This window comes from Gopherus evgoodei, chromosome 2 (assembly GCF_007399415.2).
Source record: "Gopherus evgoodei ecotype Sinaloan lineage chromosome 2, rGopEvg1_v1.p, whole genome shotgun sequence".
Lineage (NCBI taxonomy): Eukaryota > Metazoa > Chordata > Testudines > Testudinidae > Gopherus > Gopherus evgoodei.
In genome coordinates this window covers 29547449-29568330 of record NC_044323.1, presented here as the reverse complement: position 1 = coordinate 29568330, position 20882 = coordinate 29547449, and the positions used below count along the sequence as shown (strand labels likewise).

The following is a 20882-nucleotide window of genomic DNA, read 5'->3' as shown; positions in this document are numbered from 1 at the left end:
AAATTAGGCTGTCCCATTATTACCATCCCCTCCATAAACTTATCAAGCTTAATCTTGAAACCAGATATGTCTTTTGCCCCCACTACTCCCTTTGGAAGGCTGTTCCAGAATTTCACTCCTTTGATTGTTAGAAAACCTTGGTCTAATTTCAAGTCTACACTTCTTGATAGTCAGTTTATATCCATTTGTTCTTGTGTCCACATTGGTACTGAGCTTAAATAATTCCTCTCCCTCCCTGGTAGTTATTCCTCTGATATATTTATAGAGAGCAATCATACATCTCCCCTCAGCCTTCTTTTGGTTAGGCTAAACAAGCCAAGCTCTTTGAGTCTCCTTTCATATGACGGGTTTTTCATTCCTTGGATCATCCTAGTAACCCTTCTCTGTACCTGTTCCAGTTTGAATTAATCCTTCTTAAACATGGTAGACCAGAACTGCCCAGAGTATTCCAGATGAGGTCTCACCATTGCCTTGTGTAACAGTATTAATACCTCCTTATCTCTACTCGAAATACGTTGCCTGATGCATCCCAAGACCGCATTAGCTTTTTTCACACCCATATCACACTGGCGGCCTCATAGTCATCCTGTGATCAACCAATACTCCGAGGTCCTTCTCCTCCTCTGTTACTTCCAACTGATGCCTCCCCAGCTTATAACAATAATTCTTGTTATTAATCCATTGTTACGGATGCATTTGCAAAAGAAGCTAATATAATTCTGGGCTCTATTTATAGGAGTGTTGAATGTAACGGTACGTCTATACTATCTGCTGGATTGGCGGGTACTAATTGATCTATCGGGGACTGATTTATCCCATCTCATCTAGACGCGATAAATCTATCTGCGAATCAACTCCCATACTCCACCTCGTCAGGAGGAATAAGCAGTGTTGATGGGGGAGCCACAGCAGTCGACTCGCCGCCGTGAGGATGGCCAGGTAAGTCAAACTAAGATACTTCGACTTCAGCTACACGAATAGCGTAGCTGAAGTTGCGTATCTTAGACAGATCCCCCACACCCCGCCAGTGTAGACCAGCCCTAAGATACGAGAGGTAATTGTCCAACTTTACTTAACGCTTGTGAGGGCACAGCTGGCGTAATGTGTCCAATTCTGGGCACCACACTTAAGGAAAGGTGTAGTTAAATTGGAGACAGGAGCGCAACAACAACAACAATGATGAAAGGGCTAGAAAACCTGACTTATGAGGCATGGTTAAGAAAACAGTATGTTTAGTCTTAAGAAGAAATCACTGAGGGGGGAACCCAATATGTTTTCAGATATATTAAGGACTGATCAGTTGTTCTCAATGCCCCTTGAAGGCAGGATAAGAAGTAATGGGCTTAATCTGTAGCAAGGGATATTAGGCAAAACTTTCTATGATTGTTAAGATAGTTAAGCACTGGAGTAGGCTTTCAAGCGAAGTTGTAGAATCCCCATCATTGGAGGTTTTTACAAACTGGATAGACAAACAAGGATGGTGTAGGTTTACTTGGTCCTGCCTCAGCACAGGGCACTGGACTAGATGACCCCTCAAGGTCCCTGTGATTCTAGGTTTTTCTTTCTGTGAAGCCTATTTTAGAAATGCAAAGAAGGCCCAGCACACATTTAAATAGCTAACTGGGGCGTTAGATATGATTTTTTTTAAGAGCTGATGCTACCATCCTCTGTTCATTGTTTATTAACTGTCTTTACTCACTTTCACTTGAGTAAACTGTGTACATACAGGGGACAAGGCTGAATACATCACTGCCATACAGAACACTTGGCTAATTGCAAGGAAATCTGTACCAAGAGAATTTAATGGTGAGGTAGGGAGAAAGTTAGTTGTCTGAACGACTTTTTACACAAAACTAAGTAAAGGGGCTGGCATTAGTGACCTTCCTTCGCAGTGGCATTAGTCAGTGCAAGTATTCAGATGTTCAGTGATTTGACAGATGGCTTATGTATCAGTCTACTCTCAAATGATGAGATGATGTTTAAGTGTTTGGCATGAAATTGTATTGCCTTCTCAAACACCACTTCAAAAATATCTAATTGTTTTATTCATCCCCACTTTTCTGTACTTCTGCCACACCATGAAATAGGCTACCGATATGTGATCTGCTTTCACATAGTTGTCACTAGTTGTAGAGGAAAGTTGTTATATATTCCTATACACTCAATTATTTTTAAATCTATAGCACTGCTTGGTTCAGATTCATGATTAGAAAGTAGCCATCAATGTTGCAGTACTTAAACGTGTGTGATGCTCCCTGCAGGCAAAGCAGCAACCCAGCATTCTTTGCAAACTAGAGCGCATTCCAGCCCACATTCTCAGTGATGAGACTGTACAAATAAGGAAGCAAACAGTCCCGAGTCATACTGACTTTCAGTGCCATAGAAATAACAGGTGGATGGACAGCGAAGTTAGTGCTTACCAAAGAGGGAAAAGGACAGACTAGCTATGAAAGAAGTGTTATTTTTAAAGCTCCAAAAAGGAATTCTGAATCCAGTAACTAATGGAATTAAACTATCACCGGTTAACAATAGTTCAGCTGAGCTATGAGAAACTGCAATCTTGTGCTTATTAGACAAACTTGTATGTCTGGAAAGGGGGCTACACTCTCATGTGGAATACTTAAGCGCATGTACTGAGAGGAGAGGTCTCTGCTCCTGGCAGGCAGCCTGGAGCAAACAGTATCATTCTTCTGTGAACAGAAATTATGGGATGTTTGTGCAATAGGCAAAGACGAGGACCAATCACTAGCCAAAATACCCAGTAAACAAAAATCCCAAGAATTTAGAATGCAAAATCTTTAGGGTGGGGATTGTCTCCAGACAGCACCTAGTACAATGGGTCCTGCTTCATAACTGGGGTTCAGTTGCTACACTAATACAAATAACCACCCAGCAGAATGCACTCCATGCTTTGCCTGAATATTAGAGTTCGGGCACTGCAAATTATTTCACTCTGCCTACATGACAATAAGCCATTATTTTTATGTTTATGTTTTTTATTTATATAAATATGACTAGTCTAGCTTAGTATTCTTGGTAAGGCTAATGAAGAGCATATAGGCAAATCAACATGACAGGTAATTTGCCATTAATAGTTTGATTTCATCAGCCTGGCCACAGTGCATTATAAACTAGGAAAATTATATGAAGCATGAGATGATATCATCAGTGTTTAACATTTAGTTTCCATTATGTTACTGCAAAAGAGAAGTACGGCATCTCTTACTGCATTTTTGTTAAAGTATTTTCATCATTAAAAAAATTTACAAACTCAGTGGTATCTTTTCTTCATCTGGACAAACCACCATCCCAGCAGGCTGGCCCAATCAAGCAGAGCTGTTGTACTACAGAATCTTCATGAAAAGTTTACTGAAGCAGATTATGACTTAAACCTACTGTGACGGGATCCCCGGCGTGCAGCTTGGGACTGTAGGACTGCTGTTTGCCCTTAACTCTTCAGCCTGGGCTGTCTCTAACAGTGTTTTCATACAGACAAGCAGGAAACCTCTCCAGGAGCTGTGATCACTCAGCACAACAGCATGTGGAGCCGCACACCCAGCTAGATTGCATGAATGCTCCCAGAGCCACTCATGAGTCACACAGAGAAAGGCATCAGCCAAACTCCCAGCTTTGTACCTCAGGAATATACCATCTTGCACTGCTCAGGACCAGCAATGTAAGTTTATTACTTGGTTCACCCCTTCGTAACTAGAAAGGGACAGTTGTCTGTTCCATAACTGGCATTCTTCGAGATGTGTTGCTCATGTCTATTCCACAGTAGGTGTGCATGCTCGCCACATGCACTAGTACTGGAAGTTTTTCCCTTAGCAGTACCTATAGCGGGATCATTGCTGTGACCCCTGGAGTGGCACCTCTATAGCGCGCTATAAGGGGAGCTGTGCGCTCCCCCCACCCTCGATTCCTTCTTGCTGGAGCAACTCCGACAGAGGGGAAGGAGGGCAGGATGTGGAATAGACATGCGCAACACATCAACAGTTACAGAACAGGTAACTGTCCTTTCTTCTTTGAGTGTTTGCTTATGTGTATTCCACAGTAGGTGATTGCACGCTATGTCTGATGGAGGTGGGTAGGAATTCACAGATTCCCTGGCTGAAGCACAGCTCTACCGCAACCAGCGTCATACCTGGCGTGGGAGACAATCGCATAGTGTGAGGTGAATATGTGCACTGAGGACCAGGTAGCCCTTGTTGAGTGAGCCCTCATGATAGGTGGTGCGGGAACCCCTGCTGGGTCATAGCATGTGTGGATGCACAATGTGATCCACCGGGAAAGCCTCTGGGTGGAGATTGGTTGACCCTTCATGCGCTTGGCTGAAGCAACAAATAGTTGTGGACCTGCGGAATGGCTTAGTCCGATCCAGATAAAAAGTCAGTGCCCTGCGCACATTGAGCTTATGGAGGCAGCATTCCTCATTAGAGGCATGAGGTTTGGGGCAGAGGACAGGCAGGAAGATGTCCTGGCCCATGTGAAAAGCAGAGACCACCTTAGGGAGGAATGCAGAGTGTGGGTGGAGCTGCACCTTGTCCTTGTGAAAGACCAAGGGGGTGGGGAGAAGGAATCGCAGGTCAGGGTCCTGAGCTCCGAAACCCATTGGGCTGACATGATAGCCATGAGGAAGGCTACCTTCTATGAAAGGTGAGACCATGAGCATGTGGCTAGGGGCTCAAACAGGGGTCCCGTGAGGCGGGATAATACAAAATTTAGATCCCACTGAGGAACAGGGGTTCTAGCATAGGGAAAGGACTGGTCTAGCCCCTTGAGGAAACGCCCAGTCATGGTATGGGAGAAAACCAGCAGTCCTGGACCGACAGATGGAATGCCAATATAGCCGCCAGGTGCACCCTGATGGAGGAAGGTGCCAGGCCCTGAGTTCTAAGGTGAAGGAGGTACTCAAGGATAAACTGGAGCAGGGCAGACATTGGGGAAGTACTCCACTCACCCGCCCACCTGGAGAACCTGCACTACTTTGTCAGGTAGTCTTGGCACATGGATGACTTCCTACTTTCTAGGAGGACATGCCTGACCCCTTCCGATCACCTCTCCTCTGCATCTAGCCATTGAGTAGCCATGCTGTCAAATAGAGGGTGGCCAGGTTGGGGTGGAGGAGGTGGCCCTGATCCTGGGAGAGTAGGTTCCGGGTGGAGCGGCAATGGCCACGGAGGGGCCACCAGCAAGCCCAGGAGGGTCCCGTACCAATGTTGCTAGGACCAAGCTGGGGAAATCCTTGTCCATTTTCACTTTCTCTAGGACCTTGTCAATGAGGAGGAATGGGGGAAAGGCATAGAGGAGTTGACCTGACCATGACACGAAAGCATCTGAGATCGCATTCCTCCCCACCCATCCTCTCAAACAGAATCGGTGGCAATGCCAGTTCTGTCAGGTCGCAAACAAGTCTACTTGGGGAGTGCCCCACGCTCAGAAGAGCTGGTGAGTGACCTCCGAGTGGAGCGACCACTTGTGTTGGGAGGAGAAAACCCTGCTCAATCGATCAGCCTGTGTGTTGATGCCTGGCAGGTGGAAAGCCTTCAGGAAGCTGGCGTGGGCTATACAGAACTCCCAGAGGCTGAGGGCTTCCTGGCAGAGCACCGAGGACCTCATCCCACCTTGCCTGTTGGTGTAAAACATCGCAGTCCATGTGTGCTCTGACCACTTTGCCATGCAGTCGTGAGCTGAACGCCACACAGGCTAAGCGTATTGCTCTGAGCTCCCTGACATTTATGTGAAGGGGCAACTCCAAGGCCGAGCACATCCCTTGAGTCTGAGAGTTCCCTGTGTGGGCCCCTAGCCCAAGTCCGACACATCAGACATGAGGTTTAGTAATGGGGTTGGGTCCTGGAAAGGAATCCCCTGGAGCATAAGCTGATTGAGGTCTCGTGAATCCAGGATAGGCCTGAGCCCCCCTTTCGCCTTCAGGATAAGGAAATAATGGGAGTAAAACCATTTTCCCCAGAGCTCCCTTGGAACTTTCTCCACAGCTCCCAAGCTGAGGAGCTGTCCCACTTCCTGCTCTAGGAGGGGTAAATGTGACAGGTCTCCCCTGCCATCTGAGGGAGGGGAGATGAGAGGGTGGGAATAAGACAAATTGTAGCATGTTGAGGACCCAACGGTCCAATATTATTCAGGACCATTCTGTTAGGAGCACACAAAAGCAGTTGCTGAAGACAAACTTTATTGGTAGGTGCCTCTTGGGGGGACACCCGGGTACCCTCCTGCAACCAGTCAAAAATGCCTCTTGCCCCTTGTGGGCTCAAGTAGTGGGGCAGAGCGAGATTGTCTTTGAGGTCGCCTCTTTTGGGTCTTGGACCTCTTATAGGCAGGCTCATATTTTGGCTGGGGAGCCGGGGCAGGAGCCTGCGGCTTAGGCTTTTCCTTGGGCAGAACATAAAGCCTGAGGGTTTGTAGGGTGTACGTGAGTCCTTCATGCCAGGAAGTTTCACGTCCGTTTGTTCCACAAACAGGTCCTTGCTATCAAAGGGAAGATCCTGCATCACAGACTGTGCTTCCGTGGAGAGCCTGGACAGCAGTAGCCACAATGCCCTGTGCATGGACACCACCGAGGCCATGGACCGAGTAGCTATGTCAGTTGCTGCCAACAGAGCAGCCTTTGCAGCAGTGGCACCCTCCTCAATGAGTGCCTTAAATTCCTTCCTTTCACGTTCTGGGTTCAAATTTCAGCAGTGATCCCCCACAAGTTTAAACTCATTAAGGAGGGCTTGGTGGTTGGCCACCAGGAGCTGGAAACTGGACAATGAATAAAGTTTCCTACCAAATGAGTCCAGCCTTATAGAGTCCTTATTCTTGGGTGTGGGTCCTGGTTGACCCTGTCTCTCCCTATGATTTACAGACTCCACCACTAGGGAGTGGGGGGCCGAGTGGGTATAGAGATACTTGTGCCCTTTCGTGGGCACAAAATATTTGTGCTCTGCCTTCTTTGATATTGGCACAAGGGAGGCTGACGTTTACCAGAGGGCATTGGAAATGTTAGCCACCCCTTCATGCAGCAGCAGGGCCACTCTGCTTGGTGCCGAAGGCGAGAGGACATTGAAGAGCGAGTCTGAGAGTCCCTCCATCTCCTCAGCTTGGAGTTTGCGGCTCAACGCTACTCACTTCAGTAGCTCCTGGTGAGCCCTGAAGTCTTCCTGGGGTGTGGAGGGGGGTTGGGGATGTAACCTTGTCATCCGGCACGGGGGAGGCCAGTATGGAGCTCTGGAACTCCGTACTCTGCTTTAGTCACCCACTAGGTTGTCTGGTTGGGTTCCGTCGAAGACTGTGCAGGCCTGAGAGCGGTCCTCTGACTGGGATCTGCGTTGGGTCGGGGTCAACTGTCTAGAGCCCAGCAGCGGCTTGCCTCTAGAGCAGGGCCCGGGTGCCGGTGGTGCCCTGGGTACCTGCAGAGTCATAATTTCTCGGGCCACCTGCAGAGCATTCGGACAGGCCTGAGTCGACGCAACCAGGCTGCTCCGCTTGATATGAATTGGAGCTCTGGGGCCCGGGGCGGGAACTCGGGCTGCCCAACGTGGGTCTAGCCTCTCCCCCTGCTTTCTCGTGACACCGCTGATTAGACTGGGCCTTTCTCTGTTTCTTAGATGGGAAGCGGTGCTGACCACTGGAAGGTGCCGGCAGGGCCTGCTTTAGGCCAATTAAACCAATTCCCCTGAATCGGGCCCCGCCCCTAAGAGGGCCCTGCACCCAAGCCCCGGTACTGCGTACCAGCAAGAGTTGGTGCACTGTACGGGGTGGCCCAGCTTCCCCAGGGGGCAATTTAAAGGCACTCCAGGCCCTTTAAATTGCCACCAGAGCCCCACTGCTGGAGCTCTGGGGTAGGGCTGAGGGGCTCTGGGGGGCTATTTAAAAAGTCTGGGGCTCCCACTGCTTCTACCGCCCTGGCCCTTTAAATAGCCGTGGGAGTCCTGGGGAAGTGGAGGAGTTCCCAGGGCCTATTTAAAGGACTGGAGTGGCAGAGGCAGTTGGAGCGCACCCCCACCCCGCCCCCGCCCTCGCCCTGCTACCCCAGGGCTCCCATGGCTATTTAAAGGGCTGGGGCGGTAAAAGCAGGGGAGCCCTGGGCCCTTTAAATAGCCCCCGAGTCCCAGGCTGTTGCTGCTACCCTGGTGGGAGGAGGTGGGGGCTCTCACCATACAGGGTGGGCTGCACCCCCTGTACCTGCACCCCCTGCCTGCAACAGACCCACACCCCCCTGCCCTGCCTGCACCAGCCCGTTTGCAGCCAGCCCCGCACCCCCTGCCTGCAGCCAGCCCGTCTCCAGGCAGCCCCTGCCACATCCCCTGCCCTGCCCGCACCAGCCCCTGCCTGCAGCCAGCCCTGCACCCCCTGCCCTGCCTGCACCAGCCCCACACGCCCTGGCTGCACCAGCCAACCCCTGCCACAACCTTCTGCCCGAAGCCAGCCAGTCCTGCATGTCTCTGTCTCTAGCCCTACCAACCCATGCCGCACCCCCTGTCTCCAGCCAGTCCCGCACCCCTTGCCCTGCCTGCAGCCAGACTCTACCTCCAGTCAGACACTGCCCTGCCACCAGCAAGCCCCATGTCCACTGGTGCCCTGCAGTTCCCAGGACAATAACCATGCACATCTGAGTCAATGAGGGTTCAGGGTACAGCTGGGACCCACACATGTGCACACCCGCAGGGAGTGGCAGGGACCCACACATGTGAAACGGAGCTCATTTCTAGTTCAGGTCCATCTTTTTAAAAAAGAACTTTAGGTAGGGTTAACATATATCCGTATTTTCCCAGACATGTCAGGCTTTTTGGTTCTTAAATTGCCATCCGGGAGGAAAATATGGACGTATGGTAATCCTATGGGTACAAAAAATACATACTGTGGCACATCTCTTAAATCAGAACTTTTTATAGGCAACCAGTTGCTAAGAAATGAAAGGCCTTTTTTTTTTTAACGTGTTTTTTTTTTTTTTTTTTTTTTTTCATCCCTGGCAGGGCTCTGCCAAAAATGTTTGAATTGGGCCCCACACTTCCTAAAGCCGGCCCTGGGTGCTGGGGGATCACTGTGCACCAGGGTTAGAGCCGGTGCTGACTCCTAGAGAAGGAGTCTAATGTCTCTTTCTTTTTTAGTTTTAGGTTTAAAGGACCTGCAAGTCACTAATGTGGGATTCACCCAAGCAGCAGAGACAGTTGGCAGGCGGGTCACTTCTGGGCATGGAACGCCTGAAAGAGTCGCACGCTTTAAGCCCTGGGGCACAGGACGTGCCCCAGCCCGAATGCTAACTAACTGAACTGAAACTAATGAACACAGGTACCACTAACAATGAATGACAAGGTCTGGGACGAGCTGCAGCAAGTAGGTCCAACGCACCCTCACTGGCGGCAAGAAGGAACTGAAGGTGGGGGGAGCTCCCCTTATAGCACTATGGAGGCATCACTCCAGGAGGTGCAGCAGCGTTCCCCCTATGGGTACTGCTAAGGGAAAAACTTCCGGCATTGGTGTACGTGGCAAGCATGTGCCCCTACTGTGGAATACACCTGAGCAAACACTTGAAGAAAAAGTGGATATACACCAGCCTTTTTAAACCTGAGCAGATTTACCAAACACTTCAGGCAAACTTAGGGTTGCCAGATGTCTGGTTTTCAACCAGAACACGTGGTTGAAAAGGGCCTCGGCGGATTCAGTCAGCACTGCTGATTGGGCCGTTAAAAGGCCAGTCCGCAGCACAGTGGGGCACAGGCAGGCTCGCTGTGTGCCTGGCTTTGTGCAGCTCCCCGGAAGCAGCAGCATATCCCCCACCTCCTTCGGCTCCTACACATAAGGTCAGCCAGGGGACTCAGCATGCTGCCACCACCCCAAGCGCTGGCTCTGCAGCTCCCATTGGCCAGGAACTGTGCCCAGCAACACTAGAGGACGGGGCAGCGCACAGAGCCACCTGGCTGTGCCACTGTCTTGGACCCAGAGAAGGGACATGCTGCTTCTGATTCTGGGAGCTGCTTGAGGGATGCTCCTGCTGGAGCCTGCACTCCTGCCCTCCTCACATACCCCAACCCCTTGCCCTGATCCCCCTCCTTCCCTCCAAATCCCTTGGTCTCAGCATGGAGCACTCTTTGTACCCCAGAGCCCACACCCCCCAGCCAGAGCCCTCTCACACCCCAACCCCTTGCCCCAGCTCAGAGCCCCCTCCCACATCCTGAACCCCTCATTTCTGGCCCTACTGTGGAACCTGTCCCCCTAGCTGAGCCCATATGCCCCCCAAATACCCCAGCCCTGCCTCAGCCCAGAGCCCCCTCCCATACTCTAAACCCCTTGGCTTCACGCTCCAGTCCCCTCCCATACTCTGAACCCCTCATCCCTGGCTCCACCCGAGCCCTCACCCCCTCTCACATCCCAACCCACTGCCTCAGCCTGGAGTCCCCTCCCGCATCCTGAACTCATTTCTGGCCCCACCTCAGAGCCCACCTCCCCAGCCAGAGCCCTCACCTCCTCCGACACCCCAACCCCTGAGCCAGCCTGGTGCAAATGAGCAAGTGAGTGAAGGCGAGGAGAGCAAGCAACAGGCGGGGGTGTGGGGGGAATGGCATGAGAAGGAGTAGTTTTGTGCAAGTAGAAAGTTGGCAAACTCGCTGGTAAAGATAAACAGTGAAACAAGTTTGACTTTTTGCCTATAACTTATAATCACTTAAACTCTACCTTTTGTAGTCAGAGTTACCAAAATATAAGCACGCAGTCTAAACTCTCAACCCTGTTAGACTAGGCAACATGTAGATTAAGGATTTTCTGCCCCCCCCCATTAGATATTGCAGTTCATAGTACACAGGTTTCACCCTTGAAACCTGGGCCAGTCTCCAAAATGGCGTCTTCAGTCTTCTCAGTGTTCTGGTTGCTTGCAGCATAGGTGCAGGAGAGGAGAAACAGCAAAGCATGGGGCCACTGTGTTCTGTTTTAGCTCCTTAGTCTATGTACTTGGAGAATACAAGCCCAGGCATGTCCGGTGAGCATTGCTGAGGCACCATGCAAGGTTGAGCAATTCCCCTGGTGTGGCCCTGTGCGAGTGGCATTGCACCGTAGCCTCCCTGTTGGACAATGGCTGTTGGTGGTTGTTTGACAGCGACCCAGGCATTGGTTACTTTTCCTTGCTGTTGTCTCTGGGGAGCTGCTAATTCCCCTATTTAGAGCATGTTTTAGTGACAGCCATATAACAGTCTCATAACTTCATAGCACTAATGATTTACATACTTAGAACAAAGACTTTCAGCAGCTCATGGCCTTCCCTGATACCTCACATGGCATGCTTTATATGCAATACCACAATTTTATATAAATGAGGAATATGGGGGGGTGGAATTTACAGGGCCCTCTCCCAGGTACAGTATGTCACACCGACCAATAGTACTGTTTTATATAGATGAGAACTCCCACTTACACTTTTCAAGCTGAACTTATGTACTAAACAATTGTTCTGTCTCATTTAGGTAAAAGCTTTAGGCCATGTACTGTGTCCCAGTATATGTACAGTGCCCAGCATGGTAGGGTCCTGATCTTGGTTGGAGCATGTGGGTGCTACTGTCCTAGCTCTTCATGGCAGGAACCATCTTCTATGTGTACAGCACACAGCACATTGTGACCTGGCTTGCAGCCTGTGTGTGCTATTATAATATGTGCTAGTGAGCTGCACAAAACTTTATAAAAGGAATCAAGATTACAGTAGAGGGTTTACATAGAAATGGTATAGCAAAATGGGAAGGGGGTATATTGAGGTGGACCCTCCACATTAGATTCAGGTAGGGGTATAATCTCATCACAGTAGTAGAGACTTGCATGCATACCATAGGTGTCTAACCTTCAAGTGAAAATCCTTTATTGCAGGTCACCCCTTCAGATAGAGGCGTTCTAGATTGGGATGGAAGATTTGGCCTGTGTCCTGCAAGAGGAGGTGTAGAGTCAACTGTACAGTGATTGGTGGACAGACTGCCATGTGCATGAAGTATGGGTACCAAGTCTGACATGGCCATGTTGAGGCTATGAGAATGACCGTGGCTTGTTCCACCTGATTTTGTGAAGCACTTCAAACAATAAAGCCATATAACCAGTACATCCCATCTAATGAGGAAGGCGTCCCTCAGACAGCTGACCCAGTGAGTCCACCATGGTGTTCTGGTGTCCAGATAGGTAAGAGGTTAAACTGTTGATGTCATGTCGGATACACCAATTCCTCAATTTTAGTGCTTCTGAGCACAAGTTTTGGGACCTTTCTCCCCTTTGTCTGTTACTATAATATGCAGGCGACATTGTCATTACTCTTGCCATCCTTTAAAGTGCTGGTACGTGTTGCAGTCTGCATGTAATTCTCACCAGTTGATATGCAACACCAATTCTGAAGGAGCGCACCTGCTCTGTACTGTGTGGGTCTGTAGCCATGCTCCCCAAGCACAGGAGGTGTGGGGGCAGGTAATTGGTTGTGAGTATCAAGGACAGTCTGTGCTCTTCCTTTGGTAATTACTGATTATCCAGTGACAGGTACCGGATGCTGCAGGGATTGGTGTGTGCCTAGTGCTAGCCTGAACAGAGAAAGCAAGGTCTGCGGCGCCCTGGAAGGTATTGTGCGTGTGTGGGGCGGCCAGCAGCACAGGCTCTTGGTTTCAGGGAGCTGAGCTACAATAGCCATAGGCAAGATTGCTTCTTGCTAAGGGTAGATAGTGGGCCTCAAATTTGGAGGCAGATAAATAATATCTGCTATAGTTCTTCAGCTGCAGAAACTACTGCACATGCTGAGGCTGGGAGACATTACTGCAGTTCCAGAAACACGTGGTAGGAAGAATGATGGGGATGTGTGGAGGGAGCTTATTTCATTGAGCTGCTCTTCCCAGTTAGCTTAAGTTCCTTTTCCCACCAGCCTAATTGCACTGTCAGACCTTTCCCAGGGTCAGTCAGTTTGCACAGCTTCATGTGCGCTGGAGTCACAAACTGGGCTCAGAATAGGCTTCTTAATAGTAAGCAGTAAGCAAAACCTGCATATACATACTGAAAAAAGCAAAACCAAGGACTGGAAAGAGAAGATAACCTGCTTAGAACTGAATCCTTCCATACTAGGAGATAAGGGGCAGCAGATTTTCCCCCACAGCTTCAGAGGAAACCCTCCCCCAGTCCGTTTATAGAGACGTGTCTTCATGAGCTGTGTAGCTTTTACACAGAATATGCTGGCTGACAGAAAAGAGCAGAATTCCATGCAATCTGGCTCACTCAGATCTCTGCTTCCTGGCCAGTCTACTGCTCTCCAGTTTTCTTTCTAGTTGTCTGTTTTGGGCTCTTCCATCTCCAATTGCTTTGGACTATTTGTCTGATATCTCCAGTCTCCCCCCCCCCCATTATCTCCTTTTTGTCACCTTTAGAATCCTGCAGCTAACATTACTTACCCAAAACCAGTGAGATCTATTTTTGTTTTCCTAATATGCTACATTTCTGTGGAATATGCAGTAGGAGGACACAATCCTAAAAGTAGCACCTGTTCATTACCAAGGCCTTTCCCAAAAGGAATCTCATTCCATCCATAAACTAAACCTCCATTTAAGAATTGCTGATTTACACATATTTACAAGGCTGCTGCGGGTAGATTAGGCACTCATTTCTTTCACAAAAATCATTCTAAGTGTCTTTATGTATTTTTCTCTGAACAGTGAAGCTGGCCAACTTAAAGAAATTGCAAGATCTTTAATATCAGAGCTACCATTTGATTCTTCAGGGAAAAGAGGACCAAAAGAGGCCAGGTTCCCTCCAAATGCCTTTTATGTTGCTTTGTCACAGTGTTATCTTGTTTTACAAGTGCTCTGTTTACGAGAATGCCGTGAAGAAAAATGTTCATTTAAGTTCCGTAATCACATAGGGCTACTTTGTAAGCCAACAGAATACAGCCTCAGCAGCTGCTTGCCCACAAAACTTTGCAATTGTGGAGACTAATTAAGATTCTTCAGAGGAAGTTCCTTCTCTTTGCAGAATGCCTTATTAGATATTCTGTACCTCCCTTCTTCAGAGCAGAATGTCTGACGGTGCCTGTTCTAAGTTTATGGCTTATGAATTACCAATTGATTCCAAAATATCTCTGCTCTTTTCTGTGTCTGAATAAAGTTGTTTCCTTTAAAGGAAACAAAAGTGGCATTCTGCAATTAACTACCAAAAGTCTAGCTATTTAACTGTGTTAGACTGAACTTTTAATTAGACAGCACAATACTTTCTAACTCATCTTCTCTATCAAAGGCTGTTAGGATTTGCATGTCATAATGCAGAGGGTTCAATAAAGGGGGAATTAATCATGGCTTTCAGCTGATGGTGGCTAAAGTTCAGGACAGTCTTGCCAGTTTGTAAGACTTGATTAAATTCAAGAGATTTTTTTTTAAATCAACAGAAGGACGTGTCAGGTCAATTTGAAAACTATTTTATTTACAAGGCTGGATACACTTATTAAAGTAGTCGGTATCTGTGACCAGTTCTCTTCACTGATCCACAGTAACTACAGCAAAATGTCCTCAATATCAAGCTTGAGCTATTCCAAATGTCACTCTTTAGTACTACTATATTCAGCACCTCCATGAGGCATGCAGCTATTGCCCATGGGACAAAACTTGAGTTTGTAAAACAAGTTGACACCAGTGCATAGCCACAGTGGGGATACAGGTTGTACGTCTGGTATACTACTGTCTCTAGTTTTAATAAAAAAATCAAGTTTATACTCTCACTTTTATGACTACTCACTTTTCTTTACGCATTTTTATTCCTATTTTGGGCTCTATACATTAGATAAAACTTTTATAAAATGTAAATAGTTACCTTTACCTTTTCTGCTGCTCAGCTTCATCAGTTTGTGTTCTGTTCCATACTGGCTTTGAAATAGTCAATGTAAAAATAAAGCTCTTAAACTTAAAGGTATGCCAATTTCAGGAAGCAGCAAGGCAAGTGATTAATGTTAGACATGGAAGACACCATTTGCTACAAGCTTATATCTATTACTAGGATTTGAAAAGGAAGTAAGAGATGTTAAATATGTAAACAAACTGCCATGGTTCTAATGTACAAAACTTCTAGCTGGTTTGTTTGTCTTTTACCATCAAGTAGATCAGTTTTGTTTTTCTGTTGACTGCAGTACGTGTTTAACTCTTGCCACATTATCTGGATTTTTGGGGAAGTATTTCCATCTCCCCAAATTTAGCAACTTAAAGCTTTCATATCACTTGCTGCACAAAAGTTATACTGTATTATGTAGTAACAAACACTTAATTCTCTGAGAATATAATGGAAAGTTACATTCCTCACTGTTCAAAGAGGATATTCAACACAGGTATTTTCTTACTTTGTTACAGCAACACTTAGACAACATGGTCTGAAATTAAACAATGCTATTCAGAGGAAATTGATCTTTTTTTAAAATTGGGATTTGACTAAACTATAACAAATTTCAACTTCATTTATATTTCCTACTAGAATGATGTGTCTCAGAACAAGTATCAAAAAAGAAATTGTACTTTTAAATCTCAACAGGAGGTTGAAAATGCAACATCGATTTATAGATATCACGATTCTCACCCAAGTTGTTTTGCAACAAACCGCAAGACTTCACCACTACCACAACAAAAATGAAGTGAGAAAACCACAAGATTAGTCGTCCCTTCTTTTATCTACAAAGACTTTTTCAAGCAAGCTTTCTGCTGCTGGAATTCACACCTTCAACATATAAAAGATCAAAGGTCAAATGGGATAATTTCACCACTTGTCTGCTTTCCTTTTGTGGGCAGGTGGTTTGTGTGTGGAATATACCAAACATTAGGACAAAAATACTTGTGTGGAACACTTATAAATATTTGCAAATTTAAACTTATAAATTACCCATCTTCATAATGCAATCCAACTACTGTTGAGGGAAAAGTGGGATTCTTAAAAGTTTCAGTTAGACACGCCATTTTTAACCACAGCACAATCTCTGCTGCAGGGAATATCATTTCAGGCAGTCAGACACAACAGAATATTTGGAAGTGTTTGCAAATTCAACAGGGGACTAAGTCATCCAAATTTGGACTGGCAAACTCCAAACTAGCTAATAGTTTTCTTTATTCAGATTAGACATAACAAATATCAGGTACAGCAGTTAGTCTAAAAAAATACATTTAAAAATCTTCGTAGACCATGCTCCCTATAACAATATTCTTCCAAAACCAACTTTATTTTACAAATTAATCTACATTATTAATGTAAAAAGAAATTCTCAAATTTAGCATTATGTCATTATTTCCAAACAAACATCTATTGGAACGTTTCCATTATTTGCAAATGTTAGAATCTGTAATACATTTCTCTAATGTATCCTGTACATATTAAATAACCTAAAAGGCTCCTCTTGTAGTGCATTAACAATTCAGCAAGCACACAGTATTTTTCCAGTACCATTTGCATTACAATTATTTGCCTGCAAATGTAATTAACATCTAAAAGTGCACGTTTAGTTTTTTGAGTAACCTGTTTATCTGAGGAAACCTAGACCTCCACTGGAAGTGTTACTCTACCTGTAGCTAATCTAACCATGATTAGAAATGTGCAACTAGAAGGTACTTTGAGACTATACAACAACTGAATTATGTACATAAGCCAAAGGTCATTCAGTCTTTAGCTTGTATTTACATCCAAAAATGTTCATTACCACAGGATCATACCGTGAACTCAATACAGCATTAGATAATGATGGTATTTAATTAGAATTGTTAACTGCAATTCAGTATAGCACAAAATGTAGCCCAAGAAATACCCTGAAAAATGGATGTGTGTATTAAATAAAACTCTAATATGTCACAGAACAAATCCTCTGCTGGATATTCTTACAAATTCAGTGTTTGAAATAATAGGATCCTGCTCTATCAAGCAACTAGAAGATCCAGCAAGGATGCTATATAATACAGTTAAAAAAAAAGCCTCAAATGAGGGATTATTTGAATGACTGTAAACCACACTGGCCACTGTTAGCACTAGTTTAAAGACAGTCACACTACATGCAGAATCCCCGCTGACAGGATCCACACGGGTTTCAGTACATAAGCATAGGATGAAATTTTATTGTCACTAAAAGTATTAAGAAACATTTTTGAAGCCAGTTGACAGTGTTTTCCTCACTCTACCAAGTGGTGAACCTTTAAAAAAAGCCATTCCAGATTATCCAGTCAGAGATTAATTTTAGCTTCTCACCAAGAAATCCAGTGTATATGCCCATACTAGAATTGCAATTTGTATTATTAAAACAGGCTTTGAAATATTCACAATGTAATAAGTGAATTATAAAGAAATTCAAAATGTTATCAATTTGCATGAATAGTAATTAAATCGGTCAAACACTCCTCCCGTTTATTCCCTCCCATCCTACTGAAAAGTGCAAAATTGAGCTATCGCTTGGTCCACAAACACAATACATCATGTACACAGAGAGATTTGACTTCTGATGGAAATCTGTTGCCAACTCCTATCTTCAGTTTTAACTTTGAGAAAACTTTAACATCCAAAGATGGAGTTCAGTTCCAGCAGAATTAATTCTACAATCTGATTCTGGTAAACAGTGTGGACTGCTATGTTACCCGTCTCTTTCTCTGGCTTTAACAGAGTTGGTCCAAAAACTATTGCTACACTTTGATAAGTCATTCGGTTCTTTTCTCCATTTTCTACAACTCTGGGGAAAAAAGAAAATAAGTGTTTAAAATAAATTCATCCATGTGAGAGAATAATGTGTTAACAGAGAAGAGAAACAAAACCAAATCAGTATTTCCTCATAATATTTATTCCATATTTACTGTCATTCATGAAACATGCCACTATTGTAATCACTTTCATTGTTTAAAATATATTTGACAATAGCTCTGTCCCTATAATCTACAAATTTCGCAGCTAAAGCACAACTAATAAAAACACTGTCCAAAAGTTGGATTTGCTTCTCCATAAGCTTGTATAAACACAGACAAGTGTTTTGCTTTGATGAAGCACGAACATCAAAGGAAACATGATTAGAACCTTCCCCGAGGACTTTTAATGTTTGATCACTCAGCTTTAAAAAGGGTGACTAGATGTTCTGATTTCATAGGGAGAGTCCCGATATATCTTATATAGGTGCCTCCCCACCCCATCCTGATTTTTCACACTTGCTATCTGGTCACCCTAGCTTTAAGAGAGTACTGCAGTACATTAAGACTTTCTCTTCCTTCTACTACTCACCTCTTGAGGTGTCTAAAAAGTATCTGCATGGTATCCTGATTTGGCTTTGGCAACTGTTTAATTAAATCTTTGAGAGCATGAACACGCTGTCTTGGTTCTTGTTCTGGAAAAGATAAAAGGCAGATACACCATAAATTCAATATTTTTATTTAAAATTTCAGTAGCATACAATTTACCAAAAACTGAATGAAGCAAATTTTACAGTGCTGATATTAAGTAATACATTGCCACCTGGTGGCCATATTGAATATTACTGATAATCTGAAGGTAACACTTTAGAGACAAGAAGGGAGAGATAATATCTTTCATTGCAATGGCTCTCAATCTTTCCAGATTACTGTGCCCCTTTCAGGAGTCTGATTACTTTGTGTACCCCAAGTTTCATCTCACATAAAAACTACTTGCTTACAAAATCAGATATAAAAATACAAAAGTGTCACAGCACACTTACTAAAAAATTGCTTACTTTCTCATTTTTATAAAATAAATCAACTGGAATATAAATACTGTACTTACATTTCAATGTATAGTATATACAGTAGAATAAACAAGTCATTATCTGGATGAAATTTTAGTTTGTATTGACTTTGCTAGTGTTTTTTATGTAATCTGTTGTACAACTAGGCAAATATCTAGATGAGGTGACATACCCCCTGGAAAACCTCTGCATACCCCTGGGGTACACAGAACCCCTGGTTGAGAGCCACTGTTTTACTGGACTAACTTCTGTTGATAAGAGACAAGTTTTTGAGCTTACATAGAGCTCTTCTTCATGTCTGGGAAATGTACTCAGTTTCATAACTAAATACAAGGTGGAACAGATTGTTTAGCATATATCAAGGACCATTCATTCACCTTGTCTCTAATATCCTGGGACTGACACAGCTACACCACAACTGCATATAAGGTAACACCTTTACAAAATTTCATAATTTCTCCTTTTTAAATAGTGAAAAGGAGAACATATTACAATTAAGTGCACCGTGCATACTTAAATATTTATGATTTATGAAAATGCTGTGCATGCTTTACGGACTTACTAATTGCATTGACAAAGTCATTGAAATGATTATACGTGAAGAGTGGTTCTGGCAGTTCTCTGAAAAACATTTTTAGAGCTCCTGTGATGACATGTATATCTTCCCATTTACTGTCATTCAAGTCCAATTTCTCATCTGAAAGAAAGCATATGAATGATTACTATAATCTAGTAGGTGTTCATCATTAATTACCTATTTCCTATACAAGTTGAACAATGAATGGGATTCTTATTACCCAGTGTAATGGGACCAGAGGAAACTGTTACTTACTGTAACTGTGGTTCTTCAAGTTGTGATTCAGACATGTATTCCAATTAGGTGTGTGCATGTAATCCACATGCCTAATACGGAGATATCTCTTTAAGAGATTTATTGGTGGGTGAGAAGGTATGAGTTGTGTCTGTCATTGTTGCTAGGCGGATGCACACTTAGCATTCCACATCCAGAAGTTTCTGGAATTGGGTGTGGTAGTTTTGGGTATGCTCAATAGGTTCCCTACTGGTAGGGTCGGACTCCATGAGGGCAAGCAGTGAGGGCAGCTGCTTTACAAAAGGCCATGTTGCTTTGTGTGGGCTGGGAGAAACTGAGCCCAGGAACAGAAAAGCAGGCTGTCTCTAACTCTAAAGCATTTTGCAGCAGGTTAGTGATACTGTTAACCCTTCAACAGGGAAGTCCTAGCAATGTTAAATACAGAAAGGGAAAATTGGGAGGGAAAAATAATTTTTTATTTTAATCATATACTTTGAACAATGTTTGATTTTAGCCAAATCATTTTAGTTAAATTGTCTCAACTAGTATGATTCACCAACTTTTCTTTAAATGTAATAATGGAGAAAGTCATTTATTGCTGTTCTGTTTTGTATTTTTCTTGTAACAGTGTTGGTTTGTTTAACCAACTGCTCAAACAAGTATATGGGTTTTTAATCAGCTGACTGGCTAACACTGATTTCAGCAGAGAAAGAGTCTGCATGGATTCCAACTGAAGATTCCTACAGGCAAGTGGAGGAAAGATGTTGCTTTTAACTCAGCAGATTGTATAAATTTGGTGATCAAAGACAAACTGAAACTCAGGTAAACTCAACCTAAGCTTTTGGGAACTCTGAGTTTCATCTCACTGTTTTTCTGTGGGAACTGACCTGTTTAGATTTAATTTTTTTTTTTGTGTGTTTCGGTATAACTGTGAAGATAATGTGTGTGACTTATAAGGTAGCCATGTTATGTTGTAAAAAATGTAGTTATTTATTATGTTTCTTTATCATAAGATTTTTAAAAGTTGGTACTTAAGAATTAAGTTAATTCTTTGAGTTCCTTTGGACTTGATTGTGGGGAGGCTGACTCTTTGCAATCCTTGCTGAAAATCCTCCATGACTGATTTCTGTGTCTCCAGGCACTGAAGAAGGCACCCACAGGTTACAATGCACACCCAGCATGCGAGAGCCAGATAATTTTCCCTAGCAGTATCCGTAGAGGGATGGCGCTCACGCCTTCTTGCTGTAGCCCTTCCCCTGGCAGTTGTGTTCCAACTCCCACTGCACTGAGCACCTGGAGTGCACAGAGACTCCAGTGCAGAGGGCATGGAGGGTGGGTTGTGGAATAAATGGCTGCATCACATCTTGAAGAACC

General features: G+C 44.7%; 1 protein-coding gene and 2 long non-coding RNA genes across 13 annotated transcripts in view; 2 read left to right on the top strand and 1 right to left on the bottom strand.

Moving 5' to 3' along the window:
* Nucleotides 1-3638: 3638 nt before the first annotated feature.
* On the top strand, nucleotides 3639-7074 carry LOC115644845. The gene is made up of 4 exons (XR_003998605.1): nucleotides 3639-3676; nucleotides 4055-4174; nucleotides 5269-5448; nucleotides 6480-7074. It is a non-coding gene; the product is annotated as an uncharacterized LOC115644845 (long non-coding RNA).
* Nucleotides 7075-9121: 2047 nt separating this feature from the next.
* Nucleotides 9122-17161, top strand: LOC115645498. Its single transcript, XR_003998763.1, has 2 exons — nucleotides 9122-9291; nucleotides 11851-17161. It is a non-coding gene; the product is annotated as an uncharacterized LOC115645498 (long non-coding RNA).
* Nucleotides 16111-20882, bottom strand: part of ARHGAP12 (Rho GTPase activating protein 12) — a 167907-nt gene continuing 163135 nt past the window's right edge. For 4 of the 11 annotated variants that reach the window (XM_030550204.1, XM_030550206.1, XM_030550214.1 and 1 more), the window contains 3 exons: nucleotides 19260-19394; nucleotides 18220-18322; nucleotides 16112-17680 (listed from right to left, as the gene is read on the bottom strand). In XM_030550204.1, coding sequence (XP_030406064.1) covers nucleotides 17506-17680; nucleotides 18220-18322; nucleotides 19260-19394 — 413 coding nt within the window. In that variant the 3' untranslated portion in view covers nucleotides 16112-17505. Of the gene's footprint in view, nucleotides 17681-18219; nucleotides 18323-19259; nucleotides 19395-20882 lie in introns of all 11 variants that reach the window. The other 7 variants (XM_030550208.1, XM_030550213.1, XM_030550210.1 and 4 more) reach the window with 6 other exon arrangements.